The sequence below is a fragment of the Talpa occidentalis genome, unplaced genomic scaffold, assembly GCF_014898055.3.
Source record: "Talpa occidentalis isolate TD23 unplaced genomic scaffold, MPIMG_talOcc4v2.1, whole genome shotgun sequence".
In the NCBI taxonomy this organism is placed as follows: Eukaryota; Metazoa; Chordata; class Mammalia; order Eulipotyphla; family Talpidae; genus Talpa; species Talpa occidentalis.
In genome coordinates this window covers 114,173,366-114,192,827 of record NW_026555331.1, presented here as the reverse complement: position 1 = coordinate 114,192,827, position 19,462 = coordinate 114,173,366, and the positions used below count along the sequence as shown (strand labels likewise).

Below are 19,462 nucleotides of genomic sequence, written 5' to 3'. Positions count from 1 at the left end.
AGGTGGTCAGTAGGTAAAATCACTAAATCGATGTCAGAACATTCAGGGTTTTCATGTTTGCTTGTATTCAATCCATTGAGATTTGTGCTATGTGTCCAGTTCTTTCTTTTTATCTACTCACTTTAATTGCAAAGTTTTCCCAGAATCAAAAATCTTCCCTTACACCTGTCCTCATATTATTGGATTTTTCTATTCCCAAACAAATACCTTCTATTTCAATATTCATTGCTGTATATACTCGTGTCCACCTCCACTGCAACCACCTTTGTTTTTGAGCAAAGGCTTCTTACCATTATAAAAACAAATACCTGATTCCCTGATTATTAATAGATAACTTTACATTAGTTTCAGGACAATATTCCCAACTTTCCAGTCTCATCTTCCACTGTCTCCTCATGCTCCAGTTATCTGTTGAAATCAGCAAGCTTCCCACATAAACTTTGCAGGGTGGGTGGGTAGTAGAGTATGAGGTATATACCATTGGTCTTCAAATGTTGTTGGCTAAGAGAATGTTAAATTAACTCAAAGGCTTCCTACTTTGTAATGTACATCATGTAGCACTAAGAACAGCATGCTATGCAGATAATAGTTGAATAAATATTCCCTACATTTATTATTTTAGCAATTCTGCAGACTTGTTTGTGAATGTGTCACAGATAAGGAAATAACAGAACACTCTATTGACATGAAGAGAGCGGCCATATGATATTTACCATTCCAAGATTGGGAAATACAATCTATACTTCATTTTAAAGCCATAAGTGTATCTTGTTATAGATAAGTAAGCTTTTTCTTGATAAAATATATGGAGCCAAGCATTTCTACAAAAAACTTCGTAGTACATAGCCTTGCTGGCAGGAGTGTGAAGAAATAAACACATAGGTGGGGATATTTGTTTTCCCTAACAGAATTCTCTTTTGGTCAATGGATATCACACTGTTGTGTAAAAAGAGTTATCTGGAAGCTTTTAGTTAAGAAATGTTTTTAAAGTATTTTCCCCTTGTTTATGTTGTCATTACTTAAATACTGAGATAAGAGAGCCCCTAGAAAGTCTCTACCTGTGTCATCTTCACTAAGGCCCAGTATGTATAGTGGGAATGAGAAATACTACCTGCTTGCTTGAATAGCTGTATTATGTCACTCTGCCTTGCAGTGGAATGAAATCATGTGTTCATAAGAAATTAACATGATTTGAAAATCATAAAAAATTATGACTTGTAGTAAGGCAGTGGGGTAAAAATGGAAAAAGAAGTTGCCAATTTTTCTTGAATTAGATAAATTAATTTAGGAGGTGCTTCTTTGTTTTAATTTCAGATACCATATGATTCCCAAACAAAAAAGTAATCAACAAGTTAAATGTAAAATGTAAAATTATTTTAAATGTAAAATTTTAAAATGTATTAAACTAAACATAAATTAGCTTTAAGCAAAAGATGTTAATTTTACAATCTAACTACTTTCCATTGGTTTTCTAAACAGTATTTGACTTAGGCATAGAAACAGTCTGCAGGAGAAAGATTACAGGCTTGAATCCACCTGCAACAGATAAGTTGTACAATAAAACCGGGACTAAATTACTCAATTTCACCTCTCCTTCAGTTTATTCATCTTTACAAACCACATAATAATAAATATACCTCATATACAACCTAGAACAATGTCATTGACAATAGCACACAAGCAATAAATTTTAGCTACTATTGTTTTATGAACTTTGGTCTCTGGAGACTTGCCTAACTTACTGGGGAAATATTTCAAATATGCTTTATAATTTGAATTAAATCACCTATCCCCAAACACATAGGATGACTAATAATGAAATTTCTTATCTATCAAAAAGCAAAACAATCAAAAAATGAGAAAATCACTAACCATTGAGCCAGTAGTGCTCTGAAATGTCAGTTCTGATGTAATGGTGGTCATGAGTAGGCCCGAGGGAACGTGTGAATGCAGTATCTTTGCCAAGGAAATCAGAAGCTGTTCCAGAGTAGAGGTACTCATCTGGGGAAGAGAAAAGAACAGAGGACTTCTAAAGGTGCAGCCATAGACATGATTTACAATATACTAATTTCACAGCATGAGACCAAAGATGTTTATTGCTTCACATCAGAATATATTGTTTCATAACTTTGATACACAGATTTTGAAATATTTGCATAGTTGAAGAAAATATAATTCAATTAACTTTGGTAAACTGATGCTAGATTTGAAGAAAAAAAAATACCCAAGTCTTCTGAAATAATAATTGCACATGCATTAGCTTCTATAAACTCTTCTTTCTTCCCCTCTCTTCACATATAATTCAAGTATGCATCATAAGTAAAAGTTCTTTGTGGCAACACACACACACATACATACACACAAATATTACAAAGTAAGAGCCATAATGAAGAATGAATTGTGTAATTAGTATTTACTTAACCGAAACAGCCTCAGTGACCACAACTTTTCTTTGCCTAACCTTTGCTGAAAGGGAGCTTTCAGCACTGAAGTCATTCTTTGTAATTATAACATGCTGCATTCCTTGTAGCTAATCATGTCTCTAAGAGTTCTGATAAACAGGAATTCCTGACTGAAAAGGGAAAGATGTTGCCATTACTGCATACCATACTTCTCTGTCTGTTAATTTATGTCAAGTGAATATTCATGTTTTACAAGAGAAGGGAAGAGGAAAGCAGAGAACAAAACAGAACAGTAGGGCAGGAGAAGGAGTCTGGGACAAAAAAAAGAGGGTGAAAAGATGGAGCAATCAAGGGAAGGAAGAAGAAGGAGGGAGGGATAGGAGAGAGAGAATGGAGAGATGAAAGAGGAGAGGAAAAGAAAAAGTCTGAGGGGTGGATGAGAGGGGGAGCAAGGATCAATCTTCTCCCATGTGAATCAGCATATTGGAGGTGGGAGTGGTAGGGTTGTGGCAAGGATAAGGTGTCCCCATGTAACAGTGTAGTCTTAAAAAGGAAGGTTTCATGTTCCCTGCCCAACCTAATGAAGAGTGGAGCTGAGCAGCTAGGCGAGGTTAAAAATCAGCTAGGAGAGGCGAAGCCTTGGAGGAGGTATATGGAGCAAAGAGCCACGTGAAGGGCTCCCATTTTCTTCTCAGCTTTGGACTTGCAACAGGGCCTTGGGGGAAACAGAAGGAGACAGATGGAGTAGAGACATGTAGAAACACTTGGAAGAGATGGTGACAGACCCATGGGGAGGCTGACAATGGCAGTCATTACCTTGATTTGTATTCTTATTTTGCTCTTTCCATCCCAAACTCACCTGGCTCTTTCTGCACCTTTCCTATTGCTCCCTGCCAGAAGTTGCCTTAGGCTTGTGGCAAGTTTTCAGGCCTCTGCAGCCTCACTTTGGGCCACCCCTGTGTGGCTGGTCATTTACGCATGAGGGGATGGGTAACTTTGGTTGTTTTAAGTGGAAAATTATTCTTTGTTCTCTTTCTATGCACTTTAATCTTATTAGAGTTTTTTTTTTTTCTTTCTCATTAAGAGAATGCTTTGTCTTTATGTAGCAAATGGCAGCAGATGGCAGAAACCATTTAGATTGTGAAGGTTTGGTGGTTCTTGGGGTACTAACCCTCACACTCCCCTCACTCCACTAAGACCCATGGTATAGAATATGTTGCCTCTTCAAGAGCCAAGCCTTTATCTTTTTCATGGCCAATTAATTGGGATTATACTTGGTAGACCATGTGAAAAAATCTAATCTCAATAGAGCATTTAGAATTTTTAAATACTGGGGCCTCCCTGGTGGTTCAAGGGGTTAAGCACCGCATTATGAAGCAATCTGCAGCCTCTGCAGCATGAGTTCGATCTCTGGCTGGCCAGGGAACAACCCGCATGGCAAGGCAGACCTCTCCTGTCTCACCCGCTGCTCCCCTCAGCAGTGTTTCTCAGTCAGTCTGCCTGTTCTGTTCCCCATTCTGCTTCTGTTGAATCCTATCAACCCCCCCACACCCGGGCATCTCTGGCCTGTACTCCAGCTCTTGTATGCATAAATAAATAAATCTTTAAAAAAAGAATTTTTAAATACCTAGATATAGGAACACCTTAAGACACTGCTTTTTTTTAAATCACTGAAATCCAATTTCCCCAGAACTTTAAAATTCTGCCTTTGTATAAGTGATGCCAATATTTTCTAAATCTCCTGATTTTATGGATCCAAATAAAACTTTTACTTAACTATTTGAGACAACCAACCTGAATAATCACAATAGTCAACATCTAAAGGAAAAACAAAACACAGGAGAGCAATCCAGTTATGTAAAGTAGATGTCACTATGGCACTGCTTCCATTTCATAAGGCATTAAAATGAGTGGCAAACAGCAATAACATAGAACAAAAATAACAAAACCAACAAAGACAACAAAGTTTGGTAAAAGTAAAGGAAATAAACGATTACTCTGAAATAAAAAAAAAATTGCAGATATTTGAATGTTTTTACAGAAAAAAAAGGTACTTTTCAACATAAAAATTGAACCTGTATATCCAGATTTTAAAACTATCTTCTTTGTGCTTAAAATTACTTAGGGATTCCTAAGAGAAATCAATAATGCCTACAGCCCATTGTTTTGTATTAAGTTGTGTCAACCCCACTTGACAGATAATCACACACCATCTATCTCGTTGTCTGGGGATAATGGCTGAACATTAGTCATATGATTTTGAAAACACACAAAAATACACATACTTGCACTTCAAAGAATGATCACTAATTCTTACTAAGTGAAAATTAAAATGTCATGGTGCTTCACTCTTATCGTCTATTCAAACATTTGATAGACAAGTTAAATAAAAAGAGACTAAAGTCATGAACCAAACCAAGACAAAAGATGTCCTTAATGGCTGAAAATCAGACGTCGTGCCAACATTCCTGAAAACAGACTTCAGACCACACAGTTCTGCCCTCCTCAAACAAGATAGCCATCACATAAGAGAATTTAAGATGTAACAAAGCAAGAGAAGGCTGAAAGGTGTTAGCAAAATCTTCACATTTCTATTTCTATAATCAGGTTATGGTGAAATTAGGGGAAAAACTTTATAACATTCTATCGTCTATATTAGATAGCTTGATTAATTTATTAATGTGTTAACTTATGTCTTCTTATTAATCTTTCCACTCAAAATTTCAACATATTTTGTAATACACTTAAGGAATTGCTAAATTTAACAACCATAATAAACCACATAGGGCACAGCTTAATATAATAAAATCTGAGATGTATAAATGTAAGATTATAGAACAAGGGAGCATACGTCCTTTGCATTAAGAAGAATTCAAGCAGAAAATACATAAAAAGTAAGTGTGGATATAAGAATGGCTGGGGCCTCACTTTATTGGTAACGGTCCTAAATATAGAGCAATTTGGTACTAAAATACTATAACCATGTAGTCAGTAGAGTCAATCCAAACAAATCTTTAACTCAATAAAAAATCTTTAATTTACAGAAATCATTTTAGAAAATCACCTGAAAGCAAGAACTGCCTGTTATTGACCTTACCTGTCATTACTGAAGCAAAAGGCTGTTGAGGATCAAAAGGACATTTCAGTCGGCCAGACTCCAAATTATGTGTGTCGAGTTTGAACACAACTTCCTGTTATGAGAAATCGTAACACAGATGAGATTTTCAAAAATACCAGAATCAGCAAGAACATAGGAGATAAGAACTAAATCCTAACTCATTTATTCAATAAAAACTGATTGAGCAAACAGCATGTGCATCGTGCTGGGCTCCTTGACTCTTTAGCAAATATTATTTCTGGCAAGACTCAATTCTCATGTTTTAGTCTCTATTTGCCCAAAGTAGTAATGACAATTCTGAGTGAATTTCAAATGAAAGCAGTAATTTATTCATCAATTCATTTAGTCTGGGTCACTATCATTATTAAAATCATTATCAAACACACACTTTTCTTAAGCCTAATAATTAATTCATTGAGCCTAATAAAACCAACTTCCTCATCTAAGAAACAAATTCACCACAGTAGTTAAACTTTCAGGTAATGAAGCATCTGCAACTGTACCAAATTACATAAGCCTTGTGATATTTTGCAATATTAGTGACATAAAATTATGTCATTTTTCTAAATGTCCCTGAGGCAGGCAGTTCATTTTCAGAACTGTTGATTCATGTGAACAACAACAACAAAAATCCCGTTGTAGTATTTTCACTATTATGAAAACACTGTACACATTAAAGCCACATAGTTATTTTGGCTGAAACATCTATTTTTATTATAGTGGCCACAGACAGAATGACATTGGCAGACTTTTAATATTCAGGAAAAAATAACATCTTAAGTTAAACTTTCCAAGAAAAATATGAATGCATAATTGATGTAGCCCCAAGAGCTTGAGAGTTTCATAACAATGACAAAACAACGATCTAGCACAATGCTGATGACTCACCCTGAAAAGGCACTAGTTAGAGAAATTTTCAGATATTCTCTGTAGATGGTGATCTACAAATTTATTTCAGAGTACACATGTAATAAAGGAGAACCATTCAGTGTTACCTCTCTAGAAAACAAGCAATGAAGCAAAAGAGAGAGGACACATATCATTTGTGGTATTACACTGTCATTCATATTGTTTCTTTAAAAGCACATCAGTAACTACTACTTTATGAACAAATAGTAATAGCAATTAATATAGTATTAGTAAGTACTACTCAGCTATAAAAATGATGAAATCCTATCATTTGCAACAGCATTGGACTCAGAAGGGATTATGCTAAAAGGAATAAGTCAGGAGAAGGAAGACAAATACATGATAATTTCACTCATATGTGAACTGAGAGAAGCAAAACAAAGGAACAGACAAAACTAAATCAAAACACACCCTAGAAATCTGACTGCAGAGTTGAGGCTAGCACAGGGGAGAAAAGGGTGGAAGGCAGGGTGTATACGGGGCTTTACAGACTATGGCAGAGCAATATGGATGCTGTGTGGTATATAACATACATCTGAAGAGGTGGAAACTATTCCCCTGAATCATATAGTATTATAAACCAATGTTAGCTCAAAAAATACAAAAACATAAAAATAAAAAAAATAAACAGTATGATTAACATTTTCCATTTCTTACTGTTAAGTAAATGTACTTTATTACTAACATTAATGGTTATTAACAATTAATAGTACTAACAGTGTGTCAGGATCTTGATCTACATCATCTCATTGATCCTTCACTAAAGTCTAATGATGTAGCTACGTTAAGAACTATAGCTTTACAAGGGGGATGTATGCTGAGGAAAAAAGGGGTTAAAATACCTTGTTTGGCATCACTTTGCTAACAAAAAGTAAAGCAGGGCCTTGAATTTAGTGCTATCTCCAAAGTTCATGCTCTTAACTAATTCAGTTTCTGAATTTCAAACTCATGAAATTAAAAATGTGTTGAAATAAATTAAGACACTCATTGTCACCATGTAGCATGATCAAACCCAAGATGTTTAGTTAGAATAGGTCAGTTAGTGACAAGTTGTGACGCCTAGGCCTGAGAAGGGTCTAGTGAGAACACATTTAAGGCATGCTACCCAACTGTGGACAGGGGCAGAGATCTATCAAGAAAAGGTACTCTAGATAGTGGCACATTATTCTCCATAGGTCAAACAAATTGTTGATACTTAAGTCCATAATGGGACATTGAATCCTGTGCTACAGAGGAAAACAGGGCAAAGCTGAAAAAGCAAAACCAAGAAAATATCTAGAAGAAAGTCATAGTTGATGTAAAGAGATAAGCCATTATAATTGTATAGTCTTCTGTTTTCAAAATGCAACATTTCATTAAATTTTCAAGATAAGCCTATAAAATTGGTATTTGTGGAAGCTGAGTCCAAGGTCTCTCTTATAATCTCCTGGTGAAAGAAGACAGCAGGAGAGCAAGTATCCTTCAGTCAGCAAAATGATGTAAAAATGACTGATTAAAAGGACTTCCTAAGATAAACTAAAATTATATGGCCCTCTAACTTTTGAGACAATTTAGATTTTTTTCATGAAATCATAAAGATGAGGTTTGTATAACAGAAGGGACACCCCAGGAGAAAGAAAATATTTTCAGTCTAATTATTGAACAACTATGAACACATCCAGTATTGCTGTGTGTGTATGTGCATGTGTATAGACATAATAGTAGTAGATGATATTATTTTTATATAAAGAATATATATATATACTTATGAAATTCTTGCATCTTTATCCTTCTGTGTTCCTGTTGCCATTTTGGTTAAATATTAGTGACAGGAACGAAGCAAGTGCTATGCCAAATCTTAATCATAAATTTTGTCATTTTATCCTCAAAATAATCCTGTGGGTAGTAATATGATTATCATCATTTTACTGACTGGGGAAGCTTAGAAGGTTTGTGCCCTGTGCATAGACCACAGAGCTGGTAATGATGGGAATCGTCATTCAAACTCTGGCTCCTCATACTCCAACTTTGAGCTGTTGACAACACCCATGACTTCTGTCTTGAAATCCAGATCCAGCTGCCCATTTGGCAGACCCTGCTGAACACTTCTCTACTGCAGAATGTACAGAATGAATTTACCATTTTGCCCACAAATGTGTTACTATTTTCACCTCAATAAATAATGCTACTCCCCAGCTCGCTGCCAAGAACAGAATCTGGGATTCATTTCAGCTTTGTCCTCTTTCTTCACATTGTCCCAGCCACATGGAACAGTAATGCCCAGAAAGGCCACTTCTTCCACTCTGTCTTCTGTCCCTGCTATAAATGTTGTTCCTTCTTCTCAGTCACCTTAGAAGCAATCTTACTATTTAAAAATTGTAAATCTTCTATGTTTCTTCTGGGAGGACAATAATTTCAAAGAACTAATAATTCATTTTAAAAGTTAACTATCTTCAAGCAGGACAGAAATACTATTACCTGTATTCCTGACCCACGGGAAAACTCATAAGGCTTAACACCCCTGTGTACTCATAATTCTCTTATTCACAGAACTTGTAAATTTGACTGCCCCTGGGCTTCATGACAGTCCCAAGCTAAATAATTAGCTCCTTCTAAATCCCCTTTCAGCACTTGTGACTTTTAGGAGCTAAAGAACACTGTTTGCATCCCACAGCAGGTTGCAAGTTTGGCCTTTAGCCTCCAGCCTCAAAACACATCCAAGCTGTGGGGCTATCTTAGATAATTACACCCTATACTAGGAGCTACTGTTATATATTACCCTTCATCAAAGCGAGGCAAGAGAGCGTTACACCAGCAACAAAGAATGATAGATTCAAGTTGCCAAGTCTCCTAGTGGTTCAGAGATTTAACTATCAGGGTTGCTTTATTTTCAAACAGTTGAGTCTGGTCTGCTTAGACAAGTTGGTTAGAGAAGAAAATTTATCTAGCCACAGTTGTGGGTTTGATCTCTGCATGAATCAGTTAAACCAATATAAAGAAACCTGTTCCATAAGCCCAGACTTTACTTTCAAACACACAACCAATTATCCTGCAAATATGTGTGGTTATTCATAAGAACTACACACATAAACATGAGCATGACAGTGCAACCCGCCAACCCATACAAAGAAACAATTTAGAGAACATTTTCCAAAGCTCAGAGGGGCAAACTTGTTCTAGAGACAGACTGCCTTGGTTCAGTTTCCTTGCTAAACCATTTATTAGTTAGGTGATCTTTGGCCTGCTATTTAATTCCACTGAGACCCCATTTTTACTAACTTGTAAACTGGAAATTATGAAGGTACTAACTTCATTAAGAGTGTTGTAAAATTCCAAAAGTTACGCCATGTAAAATACCTGGCACAGTCCACAGCACAAAGAAAACACTCCAATGTAATAGTTAATAATTAGATTACTGAAATCTACATGTTTCTCATTGCTTAAAACACTCATTGGTGGCTAGAATACATTGCTCCTAATTAGTACTTCCCTTATTCTACTTTGTCAATTTGGTCCAGCAGAAATAACGAATGTAGTGAACAAATGAATATGTCTACAATTTTAAGGAGATTGTTATAATTTTCCATAATTAATGTGCCCTGTTGTAAATATGTATAATAGGTCAACTTTGTTGGATGGGAAACATATTAATTTATAAAATTGAATTTTAAGATCTTATGAGAAATGGATTTTTATTGACAGTAATCTGTTATACAGATCTAACCATAAATTTAGAAAGCTCAAAATAAAGATATATATGGAACTTGAAGTACTTTCAACATTTTACATAATTTTGATCAAAAATGACTTTTAATTAAAAAATTATATTAGGCAGATAAAGTATATAATCAAAATGGCAACCCAAAAGTGGTTGGAACATGAGTTTTTATACAGTTGAGAAATAATATGATACAAATTTTTTTCAGATATAAAGCATTTAATGCAGTGCCTCATAGTGAGTACTCAATAAATATCAATTGGCATTACCATTGTTATATTTCATTAACACTCAGATGCATTTTTAAATTTTTTTCTGCAGTATTTTAAAGCAATACCATTTTGCCTGAAAATACATATTTTTAAGTTTTGTTAAAAAAGTTAATACTCATGGAATTTTCTGATAGTTTAAATTTTTCAATGTTTTCAGTGATAGAAGAATTTCCAGATTCCTTCCATGGTTACCTACCATCTACATACCAACTCTGCCTGATATTCAGCCTTCTGCCTATCACTGTCATCAATTTCCCTTGTTTCCCCTCAACCCAACCCCTCAACTTTTGCTCTAGTTGCCATTTTCTTTTCCCCATTCAAAGGATAACATTCCAGGAGTTCTGCATTAACATTCCCCTATTACTGGCTGGTTCCATTAGCATACAAGCATGCTATAATTTTCTCCTGCAATTTAAAACTTTCTCTTGACCACCCTTCCAACTAGGGTTCATTTCTCCCATCATTTGCAGCAAAACTCCTTGGAAGAGTTATATGGTATGCCTTTTCCCCTCCATGTTTTTAACACTTTTGCACTCAAAGTACTCACAGTCACTTACATTGGTCTTGCAAGGATTGGTAAAGGGCAGAGAAAACTTCTGCTCACATTATCATGAATTTGGAAAGCACGATTAAAGCATACTATTCAGAGAACAGTTCTACAGTCTGAGTGAATTCATATCCTAGTTCCTGATTCAATTTTTACACTTAAACCTGTCTGTTTTAAGTCATAAACAGTAAACAAATTATATTTTCATGTGTTTTCATTATATTACCTCTTTGTAGACTCCAAGATCAATATATCCACATAATGGATGAAATGCTCCAGTTCCACACACATAAATATGAGTTTTGTTGTAGGGCTGAAGTACTCGAATGAAATTTGCACATTCTGTCTATTGGGCACAAAAATAAAAGCATTACCACATAATTCAGGCATCTGAAAGATTATCATTCATACCACCTGCTTTCTAAGCAGATAAATCATCAAAATTAAGAACATAATTGAAAATTATTTATGAGAAATGTTTAAATATGACTCAGCAACAAGCAAAACAAATATAGAAATTGTGGTTTAAATGAGAGACTTTGAAACTTCTGAAGTTTGAAAAGTTTTGAGGTAATCACAGCACCAGAATATATATCTGTAAAGTGATATCAAGCATGGCCTAGAAAATGAATACTGATGTTCAGTCTAGGTCTACCTAAGCTGTTCATAACAAGCCTTCCCCAAACATGTCACTTTTGCAGGTAGATTACTTAGTGCTAAGAGCAGTTGAGACCCTGCAGGTTCATAAGAAAATTGCACCTCTTCCTTAACTACCTAAAAGTATGGAAATTGGAGTATTACCCAGAATTGGGTTTTTACCAGAAATAAACTTTCTACTGGAGAAAGCTATCTATATGGCAGGGCAAACATTTACTTGCAAAGCATTTGGTCTTCATCATGTGACTCTCCTCTTTATGCAAGTCATTCTCCTCTCTTTAAAGGTCCATTCCTTACCCCATTCCTTAGCTCAGGATATAGATCCCCTCATTTTGCCCACTGGCTTTGATATACAAATGTATACAGATTTGCCATACGTGTGTGTATGTAATTGTGTTGTTTACTCCCACTAATCTGTCTGGTGTTAATTTGATTATGTGACCCAGAGGGTAGGGTAAAATTTCTTCTCTTACCTGATATTATCTATATTTTCTTTTAAGAATTACCTAGAGGAAAAATCCATCATGTTCTAAGAGTCCCACACTGTCTATCCCATGTGTAAATCAAACTGTGTGCAACATTAACTGTCTCAGCTACACTGAACCCAGATACATATTCCTCTGTATAATCCATTTTTATGGACCAGAATGTCCTACCACTTTATTTCTATATATTTTTAAATAGTACAGAAACTTTAAGATTCAGCTTTAAATTCCTGTTTATTCCAAAAGTCTCCTCCATTTTTACCAGGTCAAATTTTGAAGAAATCTTCATAAGCCTGCTTACTTTGCATATTCTTAGGTTTTAATCTTTAAAGTGATTTTTAAAAATAAGTGTTTTAAGGAAGTATGTACATAATGATGACCTCTCATTAACTTCCCAAATTAATTATGTTCTATTCCTCATTTATTTGTAAATAGTAATTATTTTTCAGAGTACTCATCCTTGCTATCATATAATTTCAATTTACCTCCCTTGAACAATTCTTTATCTTTACATAATTATTGGAAACAATCTCTTAACCAGGGCTGCATGATTCCTGGACCAAATGACCCTTGAAAAAAAACTGGGCTTTAGCATACTTATAATCTAAGTTGACTCTACTGAGGAGATGGGCCAGTGTTTACTATGGAAGACGAAACATAGGAAACTCGATTTTCATTAAAAAAAATATCCAGTTACTCCTCGTTTGAGTGGTCACGGGATCCTCACCACTGAGGCACTGATCTAATTGTCACTCTTGTTACCAGGATGTTAGAGGAATACATTAAAGGAAAAAGACAACGGGATATCATAGGATAAGGTTGTTCTTAAATTTTTTTAAAATTAATTTATTTATTTATACAAGCAGTGGGTACAGTCAGAAGCGTGGGAGGGTGAGAGAATTCACCAGAGCCAGAGCGGGGAACAGAACAGGCAGCCTGAAGTACACTGCTGAGGGGAGCAGCGGGCGGCAGCAGAGGTCTGCGCGCCATGTGGGACCCTCCTCTGGTGGCCGGGGATCGAACTGGCGTTGAAGAGGCTGCGAGCAGCTTCGCAACCCAGCGCTCAACAGCTGCGCCACCAGGGAGGCCCAAAATTAAACATTTTAAAGGAAGAAATTGATAGGGTTGTTATGATTGCTATGTGGATTGAACAAAATAATATAACATTAAGTAACTATGTAATTCTTTCCCGGTTTTAACCTATACAAAATATCAATATCCCAATATCCCAGTGACTGCTCTGATTTTAGAGTGAATAGCTATGTCTGCAAATCTATTGTACTGACTTCCTACTTTCTAATAACCCATTATGCTAGTTTCCTCACTTCGTGAAATGTTAACCAAGAATTTGTTTATGAAGTTCCTCCCTTCCCTAAGACAGAGTTGATAAGAAATAGAAAAATGTATGCGTGAGTCCTGAATCATCTGACACAGTTTACCAAAAAAAGTCAGTTCCCTTCAATGCTTTCTGTAGGGAAGCTGATAGAGGGTGGTTCTTTAAGCAGCCTAGAAACAATGAAAGGTTTCTAGCTGTCCCGGGGAGGTGGTGGTGGAGTGGGGTGTGGGGGGAAGGTTTCTAGCAAACCTGGGAACAGAGATATTAAAAAGATAAGGTCTCTTTAAATTTTGCAGAGGGTAGACATTTCAGCCACACTCAATAGGGAAAAACTTTACAATTATTTCTCTTTTAATCTAGAACCTCTCCTTTCTAAGTCTCAAATATTTTGTGTTGTTTTCTTTCTATTCAGAAAGCTTCAAAGTTTGTTTAAATAGCATGAGCAGGGCTCCCCTGGTGGGGAGCGGAAGGGCTAGGTTGCGAAGCTGCCCCAGACTCTGCAGAGCCGGTTCGATCCCCGGCCGCAGGCAAGGGTCCCACATGGCGCGCAGACCTCTCCTGCCGCCCGCTGCGCTCTGGCTCTGGTGAATTCTCTCGTCTTCCCGTGCTTCTGACTGTGCCCAGTGCTTGTATGAATAAATAAATAAATCTTTAAAAATAAATAAATAAATAGCTAGCATGAGCAATGATTAACTTGATTTAATTCACTTAGCTACCTGCATGGCTATTAATGGCAGCATAATTCTATGAGGCATGAAGAAAGATAACCAGGAGAAGCAGGTTTTTTTTTTTTTTTTTAAAGTTTCCCTGAAAGTTGGCTAATTTGTGAGCTAGTGCCATGGCAAGGATGTTGCACTTGACCAAACAAGCCAATTCAGTAATATATAGAGTAATACATTCAACCTCAGTGAAGTACTGAATTTCTCCTTCCTTCCCTATTTCCTCTAACTATTCCCCGTCCTCCTTATTGGAAGAGAAAGAGCAGAAGACATAGACCTAGAGCTAAAATATAACAAGAAAGCAAATAAGCAAGAGAGAATTAAAAACAAGTATCAACTTTTCAATTCTTTCAAGTAAATGCATAATTAAATAAATAAAACAACCTGAATTAATACTTGGAGAAAAGTATTTTTCTATGTGTATTAGTCATATATTAATACTTGAAATTCTGTTGTTTTTTTTCCCTGGATGTCTAGACAAATATTAGCAAAACCCAAGTACTTAAAATTCTCTAGACTTATAAAAAGTCCAATTAAATAGAATGCCCCTTTATATATATTTCTGATAACTGACTTATAATCACTAATTTTAATTTATTTAAGATATGAAAAGACACTAACTGAGAATCTGATCTAGTTTTTATTTTTGCAGGATATTGAAATATTCAGAGATTTTTTTATGATTTGCTACATGCCTATCATTGTGCTACATGTTAGTTATGTCTAGCAGAACTTAAATAGAATCCATTCTGCAGATGTTTATGCCATATAGTGTTGAAACATTTTAATAAGTTGTCAATACATGAAAATGTAACTATCATATTTCTCTCTTAAAAATAGATAAACTAATAGAGGATATTTCTGTAGAATAAAAATCTGTTGTAGTCGAAGACCAAGGAAAAACATTTTAAAGACAAAATACTGAGCAATAAGCCTATTTAAATATCTTAAAAACCTATCTATCAAATAGGATAACTGAGAAAACAGTTTTATAAGAATGTAATATGCTTACATAATATATTTTCAGTGCATATATACATATATATATATAGGTCTTGAATATCTATAAATAATCAGTAAAAAAAGCAAATATTAAATTTAAAAAATGAACAAATGGTAGGGATTTGCCATTTTAAAAATAACTAAATGCCTAGTATTATAGTAATGAAAAAATTTCAAACTAAAATAACATGTTCTTTTATATTGGCAAAGATTAAATATATTTATTTTATTCATCTATGTATTACTACTAACTTTTAATTATATGTTGTATTAGCAAGGTAAGGGGAGATATGCCCACTTATGGAGACACACTGCTAGTTAGAGTATATAAGACAAAGTTTCTGGAGGGCAATTCTGCAATATGTGTACAAAAATGTTTACATCCCTTGACCAGTAATTCTACTCAATAATCAAAAATGTTCACACTGTTTATATATGAGGTTTTTCAAGTGCAGCTTAATTTATAATAGTAAAAACTGGATAGAAACCAAAATTCTAACAATAGGGGATTGATGAAATAATATATAAAAGAATGCAGTGTAGCTATTAAATGTAGTGTTATAAAATGGGATTTAATGACATGGGAAAATGCTCATGGCAATCTGCAAAGTGGGAAAAAAAGTGTTTTAAGGGACTATGTATACAATGATTTCATTCTGAAAAATAGTAAATAGATAAGATAGAAGAATAAACATCAAAATGTCACCAGCTATCTCTGGATAATGTTCTTGGGGGAGGAGATATTTACAGATGACTTCTATATAATTTGCAAACTCTGTACAATGAACACTTTGTTTTACTTTCAGAGTTTCTTTTTTAAGAAAGAATGAATGTAATCTTAGAACTTCAGAGAGGAAAGATCCTTTAACTATGTGTAATCTCTCTAGCGACAGGCTGTGTATCTCTAAGGTTAAGCTGACAACGGAACCCAGGCTTGTCGACAAATGGTGCCGTTTTTTTTTCACCTGCACTGAGCTGTCTAATGCATTCCTTATGGTCAGAAGTAAAGACATTTCTTTGTGACATTTTTTGGAATAATATTTGAAGCAGAAACAAAATACTACTAAGAAGCTTTTGTCACCTCTTCCCTTACTTGGGTTAAACTAGGGACTGAGTCAAGAGCTAGGAATAGTTGTTTGTTTCCTTATCCTCCACTGCCCTCCCCACTCCAATTAGCTAACTTTCATTATGGTAAATAATTCACTATTTTTCAGTTATATAGTACCTTTGTGTCAAGGCACACTCTTTCCAAACACTTGTTAATCCTAAACACACTCCTGGGAAGTGAGTAAAAATTACTAGAGAGGAGGGAGAGGAGAGGGTCATGCCAAAGGCAGTGAAAGATCTCAATAAAATCACACTCTTGTCTCAGCTTTCTGTTGGTCTCAATCTCTGAAATCCTGTTTAAAATGAGGATCTGTATTATGGTGATACTGAAGAGAGAAATGATTTGAGGGATATGGTTTGCAGACCTTCTAGATGGATTTCAGGTCTTTAAATGTAGATTATAGTGTTGAATAAGAGGAGAGACCTTGGAGCAAGTCTTGTGGATTCAGTACCTGGCTTCACTATTTACCAGATGTAACATTAGATAAGTCATTTAATGGCCTAAGTTTTCCTATCTGGAAAATGTATAATTATAAAATCTAGCACACAGTATTGCTGTTAGGGTTAAATGAGATTATAAATATAAAGGATGAAATCAGCTCCTGGAACAAGGTGCTATAAAAGTGTTAGTTGTTAGTAACTCTAAAATGTAATGTGATTTTAAAGGGACAAGTTAAAAAGGAGACAAAGACTTCTATTAATCCTCCATGATTCAATATCTGAATTTACAGACTTTAGTAAAAGAGAAAACACTCCCCAAATCTCTAATCTTGGGTTAAGTAGTAGACTGTATAAAAGTTAGAGGCAATTACTAATTCCCAGAGACAATTTAATTGGAAAAATAGTTTCCATCTACAGGGTATTGCCAGCTCTAAGATACCACCTCCAGAAATCTTTATCACCTTTTGTTTTAACTTAACCATAGAAGCATTTGAGTTACTATGTAACTGTAATTAATGAACATTCTGAAATGAGAAGACTGTCACAATTAAGATGCTCAGTGATTGTTTGACCTTGAGTGTTTATTCTTCATCTAGTCCATGGGAAAACTGATATTGGTTTACTGTAACACATTTAAAATACCTGTTTCTGTCTAACCTTCCAACCATACTCTCAATACCAGTAAAATATAAAAGTGTTCATACTGTTTATTGCTTAAGTGTTATTCAACAAAATAATTGTGAAGTATCATAACCAAAGCATCTTTTCCCCATGAGTTCCAAGAGTATTGATGCTCTTGCAGATCTGGGCAACTGATCATGCTGAGGTCTTGCCAGGATGAAAATACAGAGACATGGAAGAAAGAATAGTATATTCTAGAATAGTTTCCTTGATTTTATTTCTTACACAATAAATGTAAAAACTTTTCTGTTTCCATTGGATGCTAACATTTCCTGATATATTTTAGTTAACACAAATGTTCATGAGAAGATCACATTAAACATTAACTGAATACAAAATCAGGCATAATTAAAAATATTTTGTTTTGCCTTGATTTTGTTTTGCAAGTACTATTACTATGTACAGGCACCATTTAAGTAACATCTGCATCACTCATTAGATTGAAAGTGTCACAAGAGTAGATGCTGCATCTGTTTTATACACATTTATGTACATATTTAGGCTTTTAATAAATATTTTTCAAATAAATGAATAAACATAAGTGGACAAATCTGTTTTCTAGGATTTGTAGTCTTGTAAACTCCCCCTTAATTTTTTTAGGCATCAATTATCATATTGTTTTACTTTTATCACATTAATAAAGTGGGGTATTTTTATTTTTATTTTTTTTTAAAGATTTATTTTTATTTTATTTTATTTATACAAGCACTGGGTACAGTCAGAAGCGCGGGAGGGTGAGAGAATTCACCAGAGCCAGAGCGGGGAGCAGAGCAGGCAGAAGGACCGAAGTACACTGCTGAGGGGAGCAGCGGGCGGCAGGAGAGGTCTGCGCGCCATGTGGGACCCTCCTCTTGTGGCCGGGGAGCAGCCGGGGATCGAACCGGCGTCGCAGAGGCTGCGGGCAGCTTCGCAACCCAGCGCTCAACCGTTGCGCCACCGGGGAGGCCCAAGTGGGGTATTTTTAATCTAAGTATTGTTTCATATAACACATACAGTATTTGTTATTAAATATGTAGGCATCATTCAGCTTAACCCCCCTGGGATATTGTGTTTAGAGGCAACTTTAAAGGATGTTGCAAGAAGAGCCTCATGATGTCCGTGTTTCTGCCCAAGGTCAGAACCTTTTATGTCTTGAGTTACATTCAGGAAGTGATTTATTTTGCCAAGAAATAGCAATTTTCCCTATCACCACAGTGCAAGAAGTCAGGGCAGAACACTGGGCATCTGGCCAGAATCAGAGCAGTCAGAAGAGACAGAGCCACAGCACTCTTCACTTATTACCACAAATGAAACAGGCAAGACAATTTGGGGAGCATGTAGGACAACTTGAACAATGCAAAAGCAATTCAGTCAAAGATAAGTAGGTTTGTGAGACTTGTCTGAGGGTTTTTCTGGTCCTTATAGCACCTTAAACTAGAAGTTTATAATAAGACTCCACCACTTGTCCTTTTTATTTCATATAATGTGCTTAACCAAATTTTACAGTAAATCATTTCCAGTTCTTATTCTAAAATGCTGTCATTCACTTTCAGCCAATCCTTTTCAACATCTCTATAATGCTATCTTTGAAAGAATTTTTCTAGATGTCATAAATTTAATTTCAACCCAAATGATTAAATTGTATGTTTGCAATGTTAAAATGACTGATGACTTTTGTACACTTATAAAATAACATGTATATAAATGAAAAGTACACAATCTTAGCAAAAACATACTTTCTGATTCTGATTTTAAATTTTAAATCTATTTCAAATAGATTTTGAATCTATTTTCAAAATTTTTGGTGCAAAAGAACAACAATATCCATGGTTAATACTTTAGAAGGTATTGTATTTTTAATTTCTGGGAATAATGTCATTCCTTTTGGCAAAGTGAAAACAGCTTATATCATTTAATTGTTACAGAGAATATGTTAGTGTATTCTTAAAAATAATACACTAAATGCCAATAATTCAAAAAAACTCAATATATTTACTCTCATAGCAATACCAATTTAATAGATATTAATTAAAATCTCATACTTACATTGGCATCTTTCCCAGCTAATTTACATAATTCCACCCGTTCCTTTGTAGCAGGCCAATAAATC

General features: G+C 35.1%; 1 protein-coding gene across 2 annotated transcripts in view; it reads right to left on the bottom strand.

Annotated features, from left to right (window-relative positions):
* Nucleotides 1–19,462, bottom strand: part of SEMA3D (semaphorin 3D) — a 175,904-nt gene that overhangs the window by 59,974 nt on the left and 96,468 nt on the right. For both annotated transcript variants that reach the window (XM_054692482.1, XM_037510764.2), the window contains exons 4-7: nt 19,399–19,461; nt 11,172–11,291; nt 5,500–5,593; nt 1,873–2,001 (exon numbers count right to left, since the gene is read on the bottom strand). In XM_054692482.1, the coding sequence (XP_054548457.1) occupies nt 1,873–2,001; nt 5,500–5,593; nt 11,172–11,291; nt 19,399–19,461 (406 nt within the window). The remainder of the gene's footprint in view (nt 1–1,872; nt 2,002–5,499; nt 5,594–11,171; nt 11,292–19,398; nt 19,462) is intronic.